General features: G+C 42.2%; 1 protein-coding gene across 1 annotated transcript in view; it reads right to left on the reverse strand.

Moving 5' to 3' along the window:
• snd1 (staphylococcal nuclease and tudor domain containing 1) overlaps positions 1-23,438 on the reverse strand; it is a 191,369-nt gene that overhangs the window by 35,074 nt on the left and 132,857 nt on the right. The window contains exon 18 of the mRNA XM_030045402.1: positions 7,953-8,094. Coding sequence (XP_029901262.1) covers positions 7,953-8,094 — 142 coding nt within the window. The remainder of the gene's footprint in view (positions 1-7,952; positions 8,095-23,438) is intronic.

Consider the following 23,438-nt stretch of genomic DNA (forward strand, 5'->3'; position numbering starts at 1 on the left):
AAGCCAAGTTGCGTATCTGATTTAATAATGAATGCCTTGGTGGGGGAGAGGGAAAGATCATCTGGGCAGGGCTCTGACCTCTAAATATTGCATCTGCTGCAGTGGCAGGGAGCTGGGAGAGTGGAGGGAAAAAAAACAGCAGTGTCGGCTGCCTCTTCCACTGCTGCTCTCATTTACTTGCTTGGTTACTTTCTTTCAGTATGTGGTAGAGTGCAACCACAAAAAGTCCTTATGTGTATTTCAGCTAAATAAAACATGAGCACAAAAAAGTCAGTTGGACAAGGATACAGTCCAGGGTCCTTGGACTCTTCAGGACAAGGACAAGAATAAACACCAATCAAGAAGCGAGATTTAATTAGATAAATTAGAATAAAAACAAACTGTCTTTGCCCCAACAAGTAAATATTCTGTATAGCCCGCAGCTACAGTGTTAAGATTCATAGTCTTAATTTTTCATGCTTTTAATGTTTTAACTAGACATGATTTGGAGATTTTTTTCTCTCAAGTACAGATGATAAAGTCTCTTCCCTCCTGACTGAGTGACTGACTTTGGTTCTTGATGCCCACAGTGGTTTGAAAGACATTTCCTCTCAAGCACATCTCACAGCGACAACAGCAAAAGGCAGCCTTGTGACAACGCAAAACACCCACCCTCATTTGCTGTTAAGCTCTGGTATATGTAGTGATGCTCAGTTGGCTGCCATGCTGCGACCTCCAATTAGAAAGCCCCTAACCTAGATCAATGTGGAATGCTCATGTCCTCTTATTGAAATCAATACCAACGAATGCCAGTGCTACCAGGGGACGTTAACTACACTTAAGAATAAGGCAGAGGAAGGGGATGGGGAGCAAATTGAAAGCAGGGTGCCATGATACTGTATGGACCCTGTAGAGAGGCCATATTGGCTGAACGTGTCTTGACCTGGGAAAGCAGATATGCTTAGACAGGTTCACTTTTTTAACTCAAGAAGGCTCTGGAGGCTTAAACAATTGCCCCATTGGACTAAGATTTAGCCCAGTGAAAAGATGCAGCACAGTGATAGGTTTCTCAATACTGACACAATCGATCAAGCTGTACTCTGCATGACACTAAATGATGCCACACCATCAACAGGGGGAGGCAAATAAAGAAAAGTCATAGGTGCTGCAAGACTAAGGGTCACTGATTTAACAAGGGACAGAGAACAAAGTCCAAATGAAAACTAAGAGGCACCTGGCAGTATAAAAAAGAGCCATGTTAAAAACAAAATGGCAAAATTACATTTTAAACTGATGCGTTACAAAGTCAAAAGACAGCAAAATCTAGCCAGAGATGGATATAGAGAACAGCTCCCTGCTTGCTTTGCTCCATCGGTGGCCAGGTCCAGCATCATTAGGTGAGGAACAGCTGCTCTGTGTAAAAGGTAGAAGTGTGAATAATGTGGACGGAGTGGCACCTGGTTGGGGGGAACGACTCCACTCATTATGACTCTGTACGGCTGCCAGGAAACAAGCACTAGACAGGATGTACCGCTGACTGGGCTGTAGCTGAGGCTTGGGGTGGGGAGAAAATGTGTGTTTGTCGGTCTAGGCCATGCCATACAATCCAGTCCGATGGAGAGGACAAGCCAGGGAGAGGCTGCTAGCCTGGCAAAAGGAACCCTGCAGGAATTCAGCCCATGTTCCAGCCTGATGCCGTACACAGCCAAAGCAGGATGGAGCTAGCATGTGTGAGCATTTTAACTAACTTGTACATTGGCACCAGGTGTCTATGCAAAACATCAGGAGTTTTTGAATCTGATGCATATGTGGCACAAACATGCCAGGTATTACAATGAGAACACAGCAAGATCCAGTCAGTAAGTCCATGAGTTTATGGAGAAAGTAATATTTCAGTAACACACCCCTAAAGCGGCACTGAGTCCAATATCCAGGTTCCCCACAGTCATTGTGGCTATTGACCCATTAAATTTTCCACGTTATGTTTAGCAAGAATAAATTATGCCGGCCCTCAAATAAAGTGGCAAACCTTGAGCAGTGCACAGCAAACAGTCATTTCCTCCCCCTGTGCCTGGAGTGGCCTCTGTCTTTTACGGTGTCCAAGGTCACAGAGATCTATGCAGGTCCCCCTCTGACAGTAATTACATATAGCCTCCGGAGAAAGAGAGGTACACACAAAGAAAATAGGGAGAGATGGAGAAAGGAAGGAAAGATACAGCAGTACGAGCCCGAAACAATGTATGGGGAGAGAGTGTGAGACAATTAGAGATGAATGAACAGATAAAGGCCCTTAAGATAAACTTAACATTTAAAGAGCGCAATCCCTCAAATTTCCTGCTGACTAGGAAAAACGATTTTGAACATGAAATCAATCACAAGTGGATCTCATATACACAGAAAGACATCCAAACAGACAAAAGCCACACTTCAAGTAATTAAATGTGAATAATTAAAATGCGAAGAGAAAAAAAGTGAGAAATATAGATTGCATGCTACCCTAAGAGAATAAGATAATAGAAACTATACATTTCTCCCTGAAGCATTTTAGAATCATTTAGAAGATAACTATGCTGAGTTTACCACATTGTGTTCATGCGTGTGTGTGTGTGTGTGTGTGTGTGTGTGTGTTGTCCACAAGCAGCCATGCTTAAAATACAGGGTGCAATGAGCTGCATGCAGTGTATATGCCCTGACAACATGTATTTTTAGCTTGGCTATTATACAGAGTGAACTGAAATCTTTACCGAGTTAGTTTGACAAATGTGGTGGATTTTCGGTGAAAGCAATTGGACCTACAAAACTTATTAAATTCATTCTTGCTTGCCTTTTTGTTTTCTATCATGAGTTAAGGGCTGATCATATATGAGTTGACAGGAAACAAAATTATTGTAATCAAATTATATCGGTGCTCACTTCACATAAAAGAGAGGGAATCTAAGACAAGTAAATGTGCCTCTAACATCATTACACTGTCAAAATCAACCCCATATACTTCTATTCTCTATGCCAGGTTACCTCCAAGAACTCTTGTCTCTGGCTCTTGTCCCAGTAATTTTGTGTGCGTGTGCGTGTGCGTGTGTGTGTGTGTGTGTGTGTGTGAGAGTGTATAATTAGGCAGGCCAAGAAAGGCCACAGAAAAGCCAGTTAGCCTTGCCCTCCCTGTCATAGGTGCACTGTACCTCAAGGTTGGTCAAGGAGTCTTCACTGAAAGCATTCTCTAAAGCTGGCAAATGGAGTGCTGGCAGTGGCTGCCAAAAAAACACTGACTGTGTCCTTTGACTCAGCTGGTAAAAATTCTAACAGGACAGGTGGAAATAGGTAGGTGAAGCAGAGGCAAACAACCTAATTTAAGTAGCATAATGTGGGTCTGCATGCATAGTTCTGGTAAGGGTTTTAGGCAGTTCTATTGTCCAGACTCAAGGAATATTTCAAGGCAGCACAATTTCGCTGCATCTTATGTGATAGAAATGATATTATAAAGTCATTCAGTGTCATGGCTTAAGTGTGGTGTATATGGGATGAAGCCTGGACCAAAATGCGTACATTAAAAATGTTTCATAATCGTGGTCGTCGTAAAAACGAATCACAATTTAACATACGCTAGCCAAGCGACCGTCAACTCTTCCACAAATTGATGCCCCAAACATTATAACCAATTTGCCGGCGATGTAAAATGTTATGCTGTCATCAGATGCAATCTCAAGAGTATTTATGAAAGTCAATCCCTGCTCCCAAACCTATCTCTGTATATAAATTACTGTACTTCAGAAACTGAGTCAAAGGGGAGAGAGAGGTGTAGAACATGTAATGATATTGCAAAGCACTCAGATTGTATGATTTTACAGGCCCTGACGCTTTGATGTGCTCTTCAAGGGGCTGGTACGATTTAATGTAGCTTTAAGGAAACATCAGCGGGAATGAAAGAGACTAAGAGAGAAAAAAGAGACAGAGGTGTGTGTCTGTGTGTGTATGGGGGTGGAGGTTGGAAAGAGCAGGGTGCAAACAGCATGAGCAAGAGGGAGATGAAGAGTAAATCGGGGTGAGCACTGGTCAGGTTTTGTTTCCTTGCTGAAAACAGCAATCTACTTTTTTGTTTTGTTTCCTTTGCATATAAGTCTCTTGGTGGAAGAACATGAACCAATTAAAAAAAAAAAAAAGCTCAAGCATTGCTGGATCATCTAAAATTGAGCCTTTAGAAGAGAACAGATTAAATAACTCACAGCCCTCCTGTCAGAATATACTGAAGGCAGCAATATAACACTTGAGAAAAAAAATCAGTTTGTGTGCAATTTCTTTAAATGCAACATTAATGCTGCTCCTGAGAGAAAGTTCGGATATGCTTTCTGTCTTGCCGTTTCCCCAGGTCCTTTATATATATTTCAAAAGAGCTTTATAAGAAATGTCAAAAATCAATAAAAGACAATTTCATCCATTTTTTTGCATGTGTAGCTTTAGCAGTGTTTCTCAATGCTAAGAGGTCCTTCTCCAATTGATGCCTTTTAGATATTACATAACATGAAAAAAATAATAAATTCCATGCAGCATTTTATCACATGTACTTTTCCCATGCCTACAGTGTGTGCCTGACTGTATTAACCTCATACAGGTTCACATGCAGCACGTGCATTTCATTGCCAATGACAACTGATGTTTATCAGTAATAGAACCTGGCACATCGCCTTAACATCACTCCAGGCTTGGGGGACAGAAAGGCTTTAGTGGCCAGAGGAGGTGTAAAGGTTTTAGATTTGATTCTTAAGCTGGAAGAGAAGAACAGGAAGAGAAAATTGTTTGAGCACTTTCCAACACCTGGAGGTTTCCAGGAGTGGTGTATATGTGTGACTGAGCAAAGGATGGGCCCGAATGCTTTCCACGCTCATGTGACTGTTTCGCCCCGAGTGATGTCCACGCTCAGATTGGCTGTAAGTGACGGCAAATTAATTAATTATGGCAGTAAGGAAAATTAAGAGGTGACCAAAGTCAATTTCATGGGCCCTGACAAAGTCAACTGCCAGTGAAGCCAGAAGCAGTGGGAGCTGAGAGAGAGAGCTCCAGATACCTTATTGCTCACACACACAAGCCCGCACAGCATGAACAGACAATCACTGACATGAAGGCTTCAGATCGTATCAGGTCTTTTGACATGAGAATGTGAGTGTGATTGCACATGTGGGCGTGTAAACACAGCAATTAAGTCAAGTCACGACAGCCTTACTGTCGAGCACAGGTTGATCCACACACTAATACCCCTGTAAGGGTCAAAATAGACACACTGTATCAGAAATATCAAGGGAGAACAGAAGCAACTCACACACATGCATGGACAAACACACACACAGACAGACACACTCCACTGTGGCTGAAAAAAAGTCATGACTGTACTGTCATGACTGTGTCTGCAAACTGAAGAATTTTAAGTTTCAGTTTTAATGGCGGAGAGCCCATTATTCTCAGACAGAACATAACGTAATGCACCAGATCTTAATTCTACAATCTATACATAGACCGTGCATCGGGACAGGCATGTTTAGCAGCAGGGCAGGGAGAGGTAGCAATCTGGTACACACCACAGGAAACAGTTTGTGTGACCATTGTCATTGTTAAACTGCAATACAACTTTTATAAACAAAATAATGGTTTTGAAGCTTGTTTGTGAGTGTTTCCATATTTTGCACTCATGTTTTTAAAACAGTGATGGCATGTGGCTTCAGATTCTCGACATGAGTTACATGTTTTGAGAAGGTCTACTGACCTACCAGGAGGGGGTGGGTTAACAACAGCATCAACTTTGAGGACACCCCTTCCTCCAACCTCTGCACTCTTCAAGCACAAAACAGCACCTTGCTCCTTCTCAAAAAATGACTATTTATTTTAATTATTTAACCACTGGTTAATTTGTTTTATCTGTCACAGGGACAAGCTTCCACGGTTACTCGGTTAACCAAGATAGGACACAGCCCTACATGACACACATCTTCCAATTTCTATGTGTGTTACTAATTTGCCTAACAAGACTGATTTCAATCAATTATGCAACTTGTGACAGGTTGGTACAGATGTCATTGGTTTGGTCAGTTCGGCCCACTTTTTGGTGAATCAACAAAAGAGCTGATACCCATCGCTAGCTATGCCATCTGCAAGATTTTCTTCATTATGTGGTTTATAGCAGACATCTAAAACTCGAAAAGATAACAGTGTGTAAGCACTTGTAAGTATAAATACTTACACAAAGGTACAGATGTATACAGCACACACATACACACACCTCTCTTTTACTTAAGTATAGGATGGTCCATTAGGCAAACACACAACCCGAATGATGGATCGTTAGCCAGCACAAAATGGTGGTGGTGGGGGGTTACGTTTGCGCACATGCACTTGAACACACACACACACACACACACACACACACACACAGAGCTAGTCAAAGGGAGCAGCCATGCAGGGACACCGGGGATTGTTAGTTTTCCCATCTCCAAACTTTTCCCTCCCTTCCTCCCCCCGTAGGTGCTGTCAAGAGGGGCTGGTGTGATTTATTCCTGTCGTTCACTGGTAAAAACAAGCAGAACATCCTTTGTTTTGTTTCTCTTGAAGGGAGGGATGCTGCTGCGAAGGATGAGGTGAATGTCTGTGCAATAGAGATAATTGTCATTCATAAAGTCAGTCTGGTGTGAAAAAAAGAGGTGAGAGAGCTGTATTGTTGGTACCTCTGTGTGAAGGTATTGTTGAAGGAGCTATTCAGAACAGGACTGTTGCAATATTAATTTTAGCACAAAATCATACAAAACTTTTACAGTACTTGATATCAATTTCAGATTTTTTTAATTAGCATTTGAACCAACAGGGCAGGCTTATTCCATATAAAATATTTGAGTCTGCTGCTCCTGTTGTGAAAGATTTGGGTGGGACCGTTTCCTCCACTTCTGCCATGACAGCGGCTCATCTCAGCTCCGTCTGCAGGTGAAGGAAACTGCTCCGCGACACGGCGAGTGACACGTTAATCACGTGACACAACGAATCGATAACGAAATTCGTTGCCAACACTTTTTTTTTTGTGGTCTAATATCTTTTTATGTGAAGGTCTTTTTTTTTATACCAAATTTTTTTATTTGTTTTTCTTTTACAACACCCAGTGTGTGGGATGAAGCATTAGTTCATACAGAATAATACAGAAACAGATATACAAACAACAACCAAAAACAACAACAACAAAACAAACAAACAAACAAACAAAAAAAAAACAATAATCGATTTTTATCGACTTTATCAATTCGTTGTTGCAGCCCTAGTTTGTGGTAATGGTTTAGGTCGGTATTTCCCAACCTTTTTTGTCTTGTGTACCCCCTGACCCTTTTTGTCAGACCATGAGTATCCCCTCACTCATATGTGCTGATGATTCTCCAAAAGTTGTAATGTTATGAAATGTTTCCACGTACCCCCTGCAATGTGCTCGTACCCCTGGTTGGGAATCACTGGTTTAGGTTGTGACTGTCATTTATATTATTCTTAGTGGTGCCTGCACATTGTCCTCTATAGTTCTAAATGTCAGGCTTAGTTTTCATACCTTCTACAGAAGCCAATGGGTACTGTTCATTCTTGTTTAGTATGTAAAACACAAACTTCAAAAATGCCAGAGTCAGGTACTCCATCACAGTAAAAATGCTGACTTAATTATTTTGTCAAAAAATCATTGTTTTATTGTGTGGCCATAATAGAATTTTGGGCCAGAAAATTGTCTTTTTTAAGGTAGTACTGTCAGTGGCGATAGCATTTAAATTCAAGATAGGTAAGGCAGTGAAATGTTCACACTGCCAGCCATGCATCGTTATGTGCACTGGATCGCTATTAAAACATGGCTCGCACCCCTTTGTACCACCCACACACAATTGCACCAAGGCATGCAAGTACAAACTCACACTCACATCCACACACAGGCCCACACACCGACACACAGATACACACACTCCAGGTACCTGTCTCTACATCCTGGGTGTAGAAGTGCAGGCTATCGGTGATCTCGGTGACGTAGACTGATCTGTAGTTGGCAACGCGCTCCTTCTCCTCTGACAGATGCACCACCTCCTCCACTGGCTTCTCTTCATAGTTGGCCCAGATCTACAGCACACACACAAATGCAGGGGACACAGACACATTAGAGGACATAAATGCATCCAAGCTTAAGTCTTGCGTGAGACCTTTGCGATACAGATGTGGTGCCGAGCTGTTTCACTTTTTTATTCATTCATTATTCTGGCTATAATTGAGTGCAAATACATAAGGACAGATGGGAGAACAGATCACATGATAGAGAATGAGTCCAACCATTAAGAACCATGAGGGCCTGTTGGAAACATCTTTGATACATCCACTCATCAATAAATATTAAGAATTTACCCAACAAGCTTGATGTGTAACTATGATATTCATATTCCATTCTGACGTTTGGCTTGTTTTCATATTTATGAGACTACCAGTACACAAAAAGCGCATTATACAAAAAGAGCCAAAAGAGACTCTGACCTTGTTTACATACTAGTCTAGCATCTTTATGTCATTAAAAATGGTATCAGTTTTACATCCAAGACTCAAAATGGACATTAAACTGCTACTGACACATTGTAAACACTGTTGTAATCTATCTATCCTAATCTCCTGACTGTCTAGATGAGAAAAGAGTATCAATATTTAGTATTGCACATACGGTACAGATGTCCACAACAGGCTGTGATACAAACACAAAAACACCCAATGTTTCCTCCAACCAAGTCTTTTTTGAGCAAGACCCAGAGGCTGCAAGCGTGCATGCGTTTGTGTGTGTGAGTGTGTGCGTGTGTGTAAGCAGGTCATATCCTCTCTGTGCTGCATCAAGGTTGGTTCTCTGTTGGCTCCCCATGAGAAACAGAGGGCAGGAGGCTCATTAGGGAGGACTGCTTTGCCTGGAGCCACATATCAAACTGTACGGACGTCAGAGTGTGTGTGTGTGTGTGTGTGTGTGTGTGTGTGTGTGTATTTCTGCAGAAAAACCAAAGGCTGCGGAAAAGATTGTATGTTTGCATGCAGCTTAAACTACACTAAGTGTGTTGAGTACATGAATGCATAATCACACGTGCACACACACTCACACATAGATAGAGATAGATAGATAGATAGATAGATAGATATTGTCAATGTATATAAAAACACAACGAAATTTAGTTTGCAGCACCAAATATGTGTGTGCATGTATATGTATATGAATATAAATAAATACACACACACACACACACACACACACACACACACACACACAAACAAGATGGTCAGAATGAAAGCAAGCTAATCAACTCCCTGCAGATGAAGCAGTGGGCTGGGAGAGTGAGAGAGATGTATAGGAGGAGACAGGAGTGAAAATGGGCGGTGAACTCAAAAGTCAGGAAGTGCAGCCAAGCTTCACAGTGCTCCAACTTCTTGTGTAGCATTGGCACAGCTTGTTACCATTCATTTCTGCAGGCTATTTGGGAAGCTTTCACTTTCAAAGGATCGTGAAAGAGAAGGAAAGAGAGGCAGACAGAAACTCGTTTTTTACAGCGCAGTGATATTAGCCAATTAGGTTCTGGCTAATTATTTAACTGCATGGTATCATCGAGCTAATTAGATTAGTGAGTTTTAGTGTTGTCTTTTTTTCATTCCCTTCTCTCTGCTCTCTGCAGAGCAGCACCAGTGTTGGGGCAAAGCTAATTATAACCAAGGCTTTTTTTTTTTTTTTTTTTTTTTTAAATATATATATATATATATGTATGCTGCCTCTTCCACATGCTAACATTCGCAAATTACAACACAGATGGTGTGCAGTTGCAAGACATTTACAGGAGTGATGGAACTGAAGGGTTAGGGTGAAAGGTATGTGTGAGCATTGCACAGAAACTGCTACTACTGCTGAATGGGATTTTGGAAGGGGAAAAAAAACTTTATTAGCCATGGAACAAGTGACAGAAGCGCTGAGCCCTGCTGCCCTGCCTACCCGCTAACAAAAGACAGGGTCACACTACCCAATTACATTCAATTATTCATCCCACAAATGCTGAATAAAAGAGTTGGAGTAGGGAAGAAAGAAAAGGGGGAAGAAGGGAGGGGGAAAGGGAGGAAGAATTCTGGGGATTGAGGGCAGCCGAGGTTAATGAAGACGGAAAATACAGCCACGCTTCGCAAACTTCAAGAACAGCCAAAGGCTTATTTCTACATTGTTGGGCAGGCGTATGCATCAGCAACAAACACACACAGTCATACATACATAACCACAAACAAGTCTATATACATATATTTATGCACAAGCACACACATTGGAAACACACAGCCTCTGGTAATATATACGCTACTCACAATGCAGTTGAGGTGACATGGCCGGGCTTTTAATCAAACCTGCAGCACCAATCAGGGATGACAAAGATTAACATGTCACCATTCATTACCGTGGTGACCATCACTATGGCATCTCTGGGGGGAGGTGCAGGCTTTTGGTCACCATGGACGCCAGGCACATCAGCCGGCAAGCCGCTTGACCTCCGACTCGGTGTTGAGTATGCATGTCACAGCGGCAAGGACATGGGTGCAAAAACACAAACCGACACACACACACACACACACACACTCACTCACCATCCCTAGTAAAAGGTCTGCACACAGTAGTGCATGCGCTATAAGGCACAATCACACTACTGGGTAGGTTGTGGCAGAGGCAAAACTGGCGCGAATTCTCTTAGACATACTGTAGAGCTCTATCTCTTTCTAATGCACAAACAAACACACACACACGCTGCGCCCAGGGCTGATGACCTTCCGTGAGCAGCCAACCATCCCTGTTTGTTCCACTTGAGTGCAGGTATGTGACTGCTGCTTCTGCTGCTGCTCTGCTACTTCAGCCAGACACGAGTGCCACCAGGCTGCCAGAGACAGAGAGAGAGAGACAGAGACAGAGAGAGAGACAGAGACAGAGAGGGGGGAAGGGAGAGAGACAGAGGGAGAAAAGGGAGGAATAGTAAGATAGTGAGGGAAAGAGAAGGGGATGGTGGAGGAGAGAACTGAGGCTCTACTGTGGCTGTATCGAGAGACTGAGAAATAGAGTGAGAAGAACATCATAGAAAACAGTAGGAGAGAGAAAGAGGAGGGGCAAAGCCAAAGATAGAGAATGAGAAAGAGAGAGGCAGGGCATTAAGCTTAGGGTGAAAGGACAACAGGTTCTAATAATGGAGGCCAAGCTGAGAGAGATGGCAGGAGGTTAGTCTGACCTTCACCATTCCTGAATGACAACACACACATACACAAATACACACAAACACACACACACATTTACACTTCAGTGAATGACAAGTGAGCTCAGTGGCTAATGTGACAATGCAGCTACTGCAGGAGTAGGCTGCCCTCATGTTACATGGTGACCACCAGCAGCACAGATAAAAATGGTGAAAGCAGCTTTTTTTCTTAGGGATTAGGCATCTTCCCTTTCTCATTTCCTTTTTACTACAGTATGTTGTTTCCTTGTCGTCCATCTCTACCTTTCTCCCACTCTTCCATATCCTTGATTTTTTCCCAGCTACTCTACACTGATCTTACTCCTGCTCCAGTGTCAGTTCATGCACATTCTTCACTCTTTTCAACAGCACTACAGTGGGAATTAATCAGTCATCAAAGGAACAAAAAGAGCTTCTATCATGAAAATTAATTATCATCTGAGAAATAAACTTTTTTCAGCCCACTAACCAAAAACTAAACACACACACACAGACACACTGATATATACCACAGACATTTTCAGTCTTACCAGACAAACTAAACAAATAAAACTTCCCAGTAATGGCTGCCACAGAAATATCCATCTGCAGCAAACTTGTTACAGCAATACACTGGTGGCAGGAGTTACTTCCCCACTCTGTACTCCAGGTATTCTTACTGATGGAGCAGCAGCTTGTTGAGAGAGCTGGTGAGTGCAGCTATGGAGAGTAAAGTGTCCTGCTGGCTGATTTTACTGTAGTGAAACTCTGGTTGGCCATTTCTAATGTGATGCAGTGTCTGTTACTCTAGACAGATTCATCTATGAAGCTATAGTCAAATATTCTCAAAGATACAAACACAGGTGGATGAATATATACAGACAGATGGATGAGGGAACACACACGTATTGCCCGAACTGTGGGGGGGCTGTTTTGAACACTGATTAAAGGTGACAGAGTGTCAATTCCAATAGTGTGTGCTCTGTCCGCTGAGAGGAAAGCGACATCGCTACCCAAAGTACACACCATTCCACACCCGCTAACCAAAGTACTGTTAGCGGGCAGGTACCTTAGTCCCTCTGAGTATCCCAGACTATGACAAACACAAATGCCAAAAATTACAAAGGAAACGTTTCAAACCCGAGATTAAATTTAGGAGAAAAGAATGTAACTGCACTCAACAGTCTTATGTAGACTAGCAGTTTTCTGAATACTAATTTCAGGATGAATAAAAACATTTCCTGTATTATATTTTAAATATGGTATATGCAGTAATTTTAAGTTTTGCTCTTCTATAGAGTCAGAAAAATGTCACTTAGGCTCCTTTTCCCCTAATTCTTAATGGTCCTTGAATGAAACATTATCATCACCACTACAAGCACAGAGTGTCTTCACATGGGCCTCCTTGACATTTACAATATCCAGTCATTGCACTCTAATTCAAACATTTGTCACTGGACAAAGTCACCAAACTCTCAGTACCTGTGAGGAAGTATTTCTGAGCCTATACAGCTGTTGCAAGACTACACAAGCATTGGTCATATGGGCACTGAGATATAAAGTGGTCTTTCTTCTTACACGGGAACTTACACAGGTCCATTGTTAATTCATTATTCAATCATACTTGGAGGATAGTTGAAATCAATAGGAGTGTGGTATTCATAAGAGCAAAATTTGTAAATCAATTTAGCCCCTATTATATCCCTGATAAACTTCTGTTAGGGAGAATGGTTCATTAATTCAGTGAGGGGTGTGTTTTTTTCTTTGTCTCTGTGCTGTGTTCATTTGCAGGCCTGGTTCAGAAGCTCACATCAAAACCTTAAAAGTTAGATCTTCCACTCTCACAAGCTGTCATGAGTGGAAAGGCACAAAATAAGGAGACACATCAATGTGAAACTACCAGACGTTGACAAAACAACATTTGATAACACTTCTTAAGGTTCACTACACATTAGGTATTGGGTGGGTGGGGTCTGGCACTTGTAATTATACAATAAGAGGCCAAGTTTAGAAAATAAAAATAAAAGTATTGAAAGGACAATTTATTATCTGGTATTCCATTTGGTTATATTTAGAACTACTTTCAGCACAAAATGTTGTGTACACAATCTTAAACTGTGCCAATACAAAAAGTTCTGAAAAAAAAAAAAAAAAAAAAAAAAAAAATCAACTGGCATACAAAACGAGAAAGGACTCATTAGAAATCCGTATTGAGTCTATCATCAATGAGGGAAAACAGGTTGGAGAGACAGGGGGTAGGGTTGGGAGGGAGGGGGGTTGACGACCCTGGATTTCCTGTGGCTCTCTGATGTTGTCCGTATTGACGAAACCATTAGAGGTGGGGAATGATTAACAAGACGGACAACTGCTTTATTAAGGGGGATTCTGCTCCACAATCCACACTAGCCTACCTGCTGGCAAACTAATGTGTTGAAGGATGAGCCTTGTGACATGATCCATGACGGCACACACATATATATACCTGCAAGCAGGTTCATACCATTTACACACACTCTCTCTCACACATATAGACAATGCTGACCATTATAAACTGTGCCACAGCAGATGATGCATACTATAAAGCAGGGGTGGATAGTAACACAAATGAGTAATGTTCAAGTATTTTTTTTTTTATTTTTTTTTTTTAAACAGTATTCTTTTCTTTTCCTTGTTACATCTGACAAGTAGGTTGTGTTGCAACTGTGTCTCCCTTCGTGATGGTTAAAGAGAAAGCTGATGATTTTCATGCAGTGAGCTGACAACCACACATTAATCTGCAGCTACGCAGTCATTACGACAGAGCAAGTGATTAAAGAAAAAGGCTGTGCTGCAGTCAGTGACCTTTTCAACTGCAAGCCAAGCTGGTCAGTTAGCAGGTCACAATTTCTTTCTTTCTTTTTTTTTTTTTTTTTTTTTTTTAAATCACATGGCAAGAAAATAGACTAAACTAAAAATCTAACATGTAGTTACTACTGAAAGTATTTTGTTTTGTTTTGTTTTGTTTTGTTTGTTGTTAAAGTAAATCAGGCTATTAAAAATTAATTAAATCAAATAAGGTCCTTGAATTCCTCTAATAATGTTAGGGATTCATGGCCGTTTACTTGGATGCACAATCGATTGAAAAATATTCCTACCCAGATGGCCATTAGTTTATTAGTTCAAAGGGCTTTTATTGGGAAAAGAAATGAAAAAAGATAAACACAATAATGAACAGTCTCCTACTGAGAACCAAATCCTGTACTGCTGGGACTTCTCTGACAATTAAATCTCACACATGGAATATGACATCAGCATCAATCCCAACATCAGATGTCAACTTTACCCTTGTACAGCTCTTTGGTTACAATCTATAATATTGTTAGAATGTGAATGTGTTGGATTTTCCCTGCACTCTGCCTGGATTTTCTTGTTTTGCTGTGTTTGGGACTCTTCTGGGTGTCAACCTTTAGGCAGTGGGTGTGTAGCTCCCAGCCAATAACAGCACACAGTGCCAGATCATCAGCATGGCATCCAATGAAGAGGAAGCTACAATGGCAGACACAGGGCCAAGAAAAAAGGAAATATGACAAGGCAAATTGCCAGAGAGACAAACCTTGTTCCACAGTGAGGGAATCTGTGGTTGGCTTTCACCTGCAGATGAGCACTGAGAGAGAAGATGAGGATAAAGAGCGACATAATGTAAGCATGTTTTCTGTTGGACAGGTAGGTGGGTGGCAGGCAAAAATTAATTTCCAAGGATTGCAATGGAATATTTTACATTTTGCGTGGTCATTTCATTCTATTGCTCTCCTAGGAAACAAAAACTTGCTGCTGGTAGTTAGCTTAGCTGGGGAAGAGGGGCCAACTTTGAAAGTTGTTTTTACAAACTGCAACCAACAGATCTTAATCATTCTGCCTTTCAGAAGAACATCTGCACGCCCAGATGAATAGGTGAAAAGGCTAGCAGCTGTTGACTGTGTATATTTATAAAGCTAAGCAGTGCTGATTTTATTGAATACATGTAATGTTATTAATGGATGTAAAGTTAAAAACATGTACATTGGAATGAGCTGTGTGTGAACTACAACAGCATAGAGAAACAGGATAAAATGCAGGCATGGGAAAGGTGTGTGTGTAGGTGTGCATGTCTGCACCGCTTTTAAGTTCTCCACATGTCCCAATGCCATTTTAATAAAACCATCCATCAAAGTGGTGGAAGAGGACCCCTATTTTCCTCCTCCTCTCTCCTCCTAAGTGCAAATGTTCATTTTTCAACCTTGGCTTGTAAAACCAATACTGTTCACTGCCAACGACTGATCTGACGAGGTGCTGGTGTCAAGTAAATCCTCGGAGGCTGATGGAGGCAACACAAGCCTTGATTGAGTGGCGGTCCACCCACATCCCGAGTTTGATTTATTGACTTATAAGAGTTCATTTAAGGTAAAACAATCACAACATATGCGACATGGCTGACCCGCAGCCACTTCAGTCACATTGATGACCCCGAGTCCAACTGCAAAGCACAACCAGGTTGCTTCACTGTTTGAAACTGGACAGAGAGCATAACACACACTGTCTGCCCCACCCACTTGGGTACACTAAAGATAAAGGAGGAGGGTGGCTGTTAGTCAAAGACGTTAACCCAATCTAACACCACAGCCTTAACCAGCCTGCCTCCAAGGTTAAAAGGGGATGCTGATGAAGCATTAACCCCTGATGGCTCACCCTGTCATGGGAGGGGCGAAAGCAAGAGTGGGGTGGCTGAAGCATGTGGAGAGAACTGATTTACAGGATGGAGAGGTTTGTTGGTATGCAGGCTGCATTGCCCTTCCTTCCCGTTCCTGCTGCCCTCATATTCAGACATAATGCATGGCTGCCTTGGTCACAACAATGCCATAAAACACATACATATCAGAGCACGTGGAGACACACACACACACACACACACACACACACACACACACACAAGTGCTTGCACACAGGCACGACTGTGGCCTTGGAGAGGAATAGTGCAGGTTGAGCTATGACACGGTAGCAGTATCAGTCCTATACCAGAGTGGAGTAGCACAACAATACGACTGCTTATGGGTCTGCAAGGCCACATACATGGACATGATAACAAAACATGTCAGCTGCACACAGGCCCATTTGACACGCTATAAAACCGAAATTGCGACTCACCAATGGCTATATCATGGTTAGAGTAGCCCATTGTATGAACAACTCAAACACATAGGAAGGATATGGTGTCAAATACTGTAGCCAGCTAAGATGTAAATTTTCTCTCCTTACAGGTATTCCAATCTTTAAGGTAAACTACTCCCTGTGGCTGCAAGATTGGGAGATTTATTCATTTATGTATTTTTGCTTAATACTGTGATCCTGTGGTCAAGGTTATCATGAGTATTTGTCTCATTTTCAGGAACAAAATTATGTTATTGCATTTTTTCCTAAAACACATATTCTCACATTTTCAGTGCAGTATTTATCAGGGTAGCAACAGCTGCTAAGTCTTGTTTTAAGTCTGTCTTAGTTGTTTTTTGTTTTTTTTTTGTTTGTTTTTTGTGGATCTTAGTGAAAAACATCAAACAAGAAATAATTACTCTTTACTTTGGTGCACTGTTAGAACCCTCTAGTAAACTTTGCACAGAATTTGCACTTATCTATTGTAATCTTGTTTAAAAACAAGGTATCTCCATGTGACAGAGAAAAATCCAATTTTACAAACAAAAGGACTTTTCACACTGAGCAGAAGGATTTTCTCCTAACATTGGGCCAATCCATTATTTTCCACTTCCAATTTTCCAGAGTGGGTCCATCTAAGAATCTTTTCTTTCTTTCCCATTACAGCTGCATGCTTTATCTCTCTACTTTTGCTTTGGTTTTATGAGTGTATGATGTACATTCAAAGTCTGATTGGTCATGCGTTATGGAGGTGCTTGACATACCATACCTGGACAGTCAGAAGATTTAACAAGCACTTCAAAATAGTGGGATTACACAAACACTGGCTGTAGAAACATAATTTTGTGATAAATGAAGGGTTGTCGCGACTCGTCCACATACTTGACATTATTGATTACATAAATACAATTAAATTTGCATAACGTGTCAATGTGTCATAAAGATGACTGCACCCAGTCAAAGTATGTATTACTATTATTACAGCATGTAAATTGTTTTAATTATTTTCCTTGCCCCATGTTGATGCAAAACTACATTTGCCAATGATCATCTTAACTATATATTACTCCAGTGATCAAATAGATCCATGTTATGAACATTTTAATTTTTAATTTTTCCTTTCACAGAAAGATTTGCTTCAAAAGTTGTGACATACAATGATTAAATTGAATTATGTGTCACAGAAATCCTTTTAATTTTGAGTATTTTTTTTGATCAGGCATCTGACAAAAAGGGTCTCTTAATATCATTATTAATATACATTTGTTTGCTTTTTAAGAGAAGATGATTGAATAAAATATTGAAATATTAATGAGAAAGTCTTGGATATTTAATTGGGGTAAATTAATATTAATCAAGTAAAAAAATATATTGTTAGGTTAATAAATAAAAACAAATATTTTTGAGTGGCAGCCCTAGATATATAATTACAAATGAGTACCTTTGCTTCCATTAATTGCTGGGCTTTTCCTCTTGAACACTGTTTTGTCTATCCATTATTCACGCTACTGTAATTTTGCTCTCATTTTGGAAAAAGAAAAAAAATCTACCTATTTTTTCCATCACACCTTAGCTGAAATTGCTCCAATTTGTTTTCCAACATTTCTCATATCTTTCTCTCTCACATGATCATATGTTCACAGGAAGGCTGGTGCAGCTATACAGCCCTGACAGCCTTTCAGTTTCCCCGACTGTTTTTGTGATGTTGGTGATGTAAGAACTTAAGACTCTTCTATTGTCACACTCATTCCACTACATTCTACATGCATCCTGCATGAATAGACACCCACATGGATACATATAAGTTGTTCAGAGAGGATGACGTTAAGACAGTCCTTGGCTCACACTGAGCCTAAAATGACAGTGGATTTTTACACTTGGATACACCGTCCACCACCACTAGCCAAAACAAGCCTAATCTTCTTAAATAAATAAGTAAATGAAAAATAACTGTCCGCTTCTCAACCCGCAGCCAAACCACACCAAGGGGAGAGAAAGAAAGGAAGAGAGGGGATGGAGGGATAAGTCTCTCGGATGTGGTTACTTAGCAGATAAATTATGCATTAAAACTGCACAGGTGGCGCGGGACAGGGTTTTTAGGGGAGGGGAGGGAGCCGAGCAGCTGGGGAATTCATAACAGACAGAGGCAGAGAGAGAGAGCGAGAGAGTGAGAGAAAAAGCGCGCGAGAGAGAGAGGGAGAGAGAAAGAGATACTCTCTAGCCTCATATCACAGCCAACAGATGTTCTTCCATCAAAGAGGCGGCAGGCAGGCGGCGAGGCTACTCAACCCCGGCTTACACGGCTAATATGAACCCCCCCCAATGCTGTCACAAAGCCACACACACACACACACACACACACACACTAACACGACAGTCAAGGGCCTGGAAATGACCTGAGGCTATCATGGTTGTAGCCTGCTACACTTTTTGAATTGGCACACACTGAACCACGCACATGTGTGTGAAAGTGTGCTAGGAAGGTACTATTAGCATTGAGCACTAACGGGGAACCCTGGTAGATGATGGTGGTGTGTTAGTTGAGGGAAGGGTATATTGTAACCATAGGAAAAAAAAAAAAAAACATGTGAGTGCACATGCGATTGGGTCAACACACACACACACACACACACACACCTGTGCCGCTATCCTCACGGGCACCACCACACTCAGCTGGTATATGGAAGACCAGACGGCTGAGAATGTGACCAGCAGTTGCTCGCCGTGCACACATGCACACTCACACACATCGTCCCCCTGGGGGGAGTCACTCCAGCATATGGAGCCTTATGCAATGTGGGCCGTTTTCTGCCGGAGCGGCGAGTGTGTCTATCCACAGTCATTAAAAGATAATCAAGCCGAGCAAGATGTCGTCAGAGCAAAACAAAGGCAGCACTGGGGAATAGGCATACAATTGAAGCAGGCCAGCTGCAAGTGTAAGGGCGCATGCTACAGCCACACTCAATCATCAGATGGGGTATACAGACAGAGAGAGAAGAGAGAAGGAGGGGGATTAACACAACCACTTCAGTGTCTGACTGCTTAGCATGATAGTGTTTAGGAGACGAGGTTGCTCATGGGTGGAAAGGCCTCCGAGAGATTGTTGCATCGTGGGACATGAGCACTCTTTCATTGGCTTGCTTCATTTGTGTGCGTGATGGCTATATGTCTGGCTGCTTGTGTGCATCCAACATGAGACTGTTCTCCCTCTGTCCCACACTCGCTCTTTCCTCATCCTCTACATTTGTCACACTCTCTTGTCTTTTCTGTGACCTTGGTGCGGCAAAATGGCTGAAGTTCTCTGTCTCTATCATAAATATGCCTGCAAGACTCAGCGGCATACAGGATAAAAGTGGACTGAAATTCACAATGAATGCAACACATTTTTAGCCACCACCCCCCGCTAGCCCTCTGTCCTTTCTTTCATCCATCTTTCACATGATCTGTTTATCAACTCAAACGGATTACTGTCCGCTCTCCCCAATCCCTGGAAATTATGAAAGCACTTAAAAAGGAGAGAACACGGGAAAAGAGAGGAAGAAAATAGAAAGTGGGGAATAAAAGTGGAACAAAACAAAAAAGAGAGCTACCTCAATGTTACAATGTATAAATATGCAATTAAAAGGCAATTAATCAACTTTTTTAATTAACCGGCAAGTCTGCCCCCAGTTGCCACAGTGTTGCCATGGCGACTGGTTTCCGAGCGTGGCGTTATCTCTCCCTCTCTGTGGCGGACTCCTGGTCATTTTTCTCTCTGATCACACCTCACACTCCATTGTTCATCCACTCCCTCTGCTCTCCTCCATTTAGAAAGAAAGAAAAAAATAGAAAAATTTGGGGTACGACAGGGAGCGGAAAAGGAAGCAGCAAATAGGGTGATTAAAATAATGTGGGAGATGAAGGGAAGGGGTGAGTGAGTAGTAGTAGTTTGTTTCACATTTCCTATAAACCCTGCCTCCACAATGCTGTGACTACTTGTCCCCATCCCATTGTCTTGCATTGCTCCAGATGTGTTAATCTCAAAGAGAATAAAGAGGTGTGCATGTCTGCACCCGCTTTTAAGAATGATAACATTTGATAATCCGACAAGGTATGTGGACATCAAGTTGAACCTCTGCAGTTACACAGATAGTCCAATAAAGTTGTGTTTTACTTGCAAAGCAAAATGGATTATGTTTTGGGCTGTAACACAATGCCACTCCATTTCTGGTCTGAGTTCGGGTTTTGTCATGAGGCAGAAGTGGCTATGAATCATCTCAACTGTAGCTGAATGTATTGTCTGACACAAGAGATTGAAGCAGGCACAAGAGACTGGACATAAGTAGAGTGGGTGGAAAGAGGGGTGGACAGTGGCAGAAATGGACAGGGAAGAAAGGATTGGAGGATGAGTAATGAAGAAAGAGTATGAGGAAAATGTGGGAGAAAGAGAGAGAGAGAGAGAGAGAGAGAGAGAGAGAGAGAGAGAGAGAGAGGGGTTGGGGTGAGACTGGTCCACCAGCAGGAATGAGAAAGCAGGGAGGACAAGAGAGCCTGTTTATGTAACTGTCTCACCCTCAGGCAAAAGAGAGTGAGAAAAAGAGAAATACAGAGAGAGAGAGGGGGGGGGGGTGGGGGGGTGGGGGATTTTAGTTTGAAAAATGCACAAAAACACAGTCCCCAACAACTCGCAGAGTGGTCCCATTCAGAGTGCTTTCTGCAGGCTAGCTGATGGGAGGGCTAAAAACAGCAAAAACGGAATGACCCAAATTACTAGCTGGCTGGGAACGCTGTAGTATTCATCACAAATTCCCCCAAACTCAGATCTTTCAAAAACACGCATGTGGGCTGCATGGCACAATGTGCTGTGCTGGTGCCAAAGGGGGCCAGCAGAGGAGGACAGGGCACAGAGCTATTTCCGCTGCCTTGCCCACCCAGTTAATGAACCACTGCTGTACTTCCTCTTGTGTTGAGTGACAGGATGGAGCAGGCTGGCCACGCCTCTGATGGTCAGCCAAATAAGAGCACACAAACAACAGCGATAACACAGAAGCAAAAACATACACACAATGTACCCACCTTGGCCCTCGGGTGGTAACATTGATGGGAAATATCTAAGGGAAGGTTATATTTAGAATGTGTTTCAAATAATGATCAGATGTAAAAGGCCTGTAAACAAAAACAGTAACAGGTACAGGAGACACATTTGTCACAAAAGCACTGAGCTGATAAATGAAGTATTGTACAGTTCTGTGTGTGGCTGTGTGTGTGTGTGTATGTGTGTGCATGTACGTGTGTGTGTGTGTGTGTATGTGTGTGTGGAAAGTGGGGGAGTGGGGCAAAGAAACAATGTTTAAACTAAGCATCTATTTTAATCCAGCCAATGATCAATCAGCCATGACAACCTCACACTCACACACACAAACCAGTTTGTCTATCTATATAAACGCAATATGACAATCCTTCCACTCCCACATTCCTCCCCGCTTCTATCCATCCATCCATCCATCTTTCTGCATTCCACCAACATCTAGGCTGACAGCCTCAGAAAGAGGCCATGCATTTTCTGTTGAGAAACAGGGATCCTAACCTTAAACACAGCACCTTCCTAACTCATGCTTCCATCAGCACCCCTGGACCATAAGCTGCATTGTTACTGTTGGTATGTACTTGTCAAAGTTGGGCAGATTTGCTGGCTGATGTCAAAGCACCTAGGGTCCCCTACAGGGGTGGCTCAATTTGTGCAGGTGGTGTGTACTGCTGTGTGTGTGAGAGAGAGAGAAACAGAGTTGCTGATATCTGTCGAATAGAGCTGATTGATGACGTTTTTTTTGTTTGACTTTTCATTCACTGTACAGAAAAACAGTCTTGAAATGTACAGGAGAATTGACATGAATGCTAGCAAACTCAACAACACACCACAAATCTCTCTCAAGAATATGGTGTTACACACCTTGTAACTTCTCTGGGCTCCAGCCTCCAGCCCATATTAAACCTCCAATGTAAGATGCAGCAGCAAGAGAATTTTCCTCTAAAGTCTGATTCAGGGAAATTGTGGGCTCCCCAAACATGAGCACTCTCGATGAAAATTGTCTATTGAAGAGGCGCCGTTACCAAGACAAGGCCAACAAAAACAACGCATTAATGAATCAACACGCTTTTCGCTCGTCTCACACAGTGACGGTGAGAAAGAATCACAGAGCGTGTGAGGTAAGGGGAGAATAGTAAATAGGATGCCTAATTCACAGAGAGAGAGAGAGAGTGAGAGAGAGAGAGAGAGAGAAAAAGGGAATGAGAATGAGGGTGCCAGAAAGAGACAGAGGTTGAATTAAAGACGAGATGAGGGGAGGGAGAAAGATGGGGGGCACTGAGGCGAGCACAAATGAATGAGAGGAAGAAACACTGGGGGAGTAGAAGAGGGAAGCGGAACAATGAGAGGCAGTGGAGGAGTCAGAATGAGGCGGATACAGGATAAGAATAAGCAAACGCATTTAGGAGTGGAATTGGCTGCTGAACCGAGAATAGTCTGCCAATGTGTGGAGGACTCTGTGTGTCTGTGAGCAGGTAATAAAGAGAATTGATGAGGCGTTAGCTTCGGCACTAGCTATAAGCCTCTTTTTCTCTTTGTGTCTAAGAGCAGATTGGTGTGGTGTGCCTCAACTTGGATGAGGCCTGTTTTCTCTGGCCTTGATTGATGGCTGGGAGACATGGTTTATGATGTAGAGTGTGTGTGCGTTAACGGAATGCACGTTTGGTTACACAATGTGCCAACTGGAGAGGTCACTACAAATATACCCCCAAGAAAATGTGGGCTGTGACTTGTGATTTCCCTGGGCACCATCTCTAGAGTCAGGCAGATCAGAGGTGTCAAAGGCAACTACCATCTGTCACAGCCTGTTTGGGTGGCAACACAGTGCCCATTTTGGAGCAAAGTCACCTGAAGTCGCACCTCAATGCCTTCAAGCTAATGAAACAGGATCTCATTAAACGAGGGGAGGTTTGAGGATCCCAACCGATGCAGGGAGCATTTAAATGGTACCCTGAAGAAACAAATATTTAGCATTACATTAGACA

The sequence above is a fragment of the Myripristis murdjan genome, chromosome 23 (assembly GCF_902150065.1).
Source record: "Myripristis murdjan chromosome 23, fMyrMur1.1, whole genome shotgun sequence".
Classification (NCBI taxonomy): Eukaryota; Metazoa; Chordata; class Actinopteri; order Holocentriformes; family Holocentridae; genus Myripristis; species Myripristis murdjan.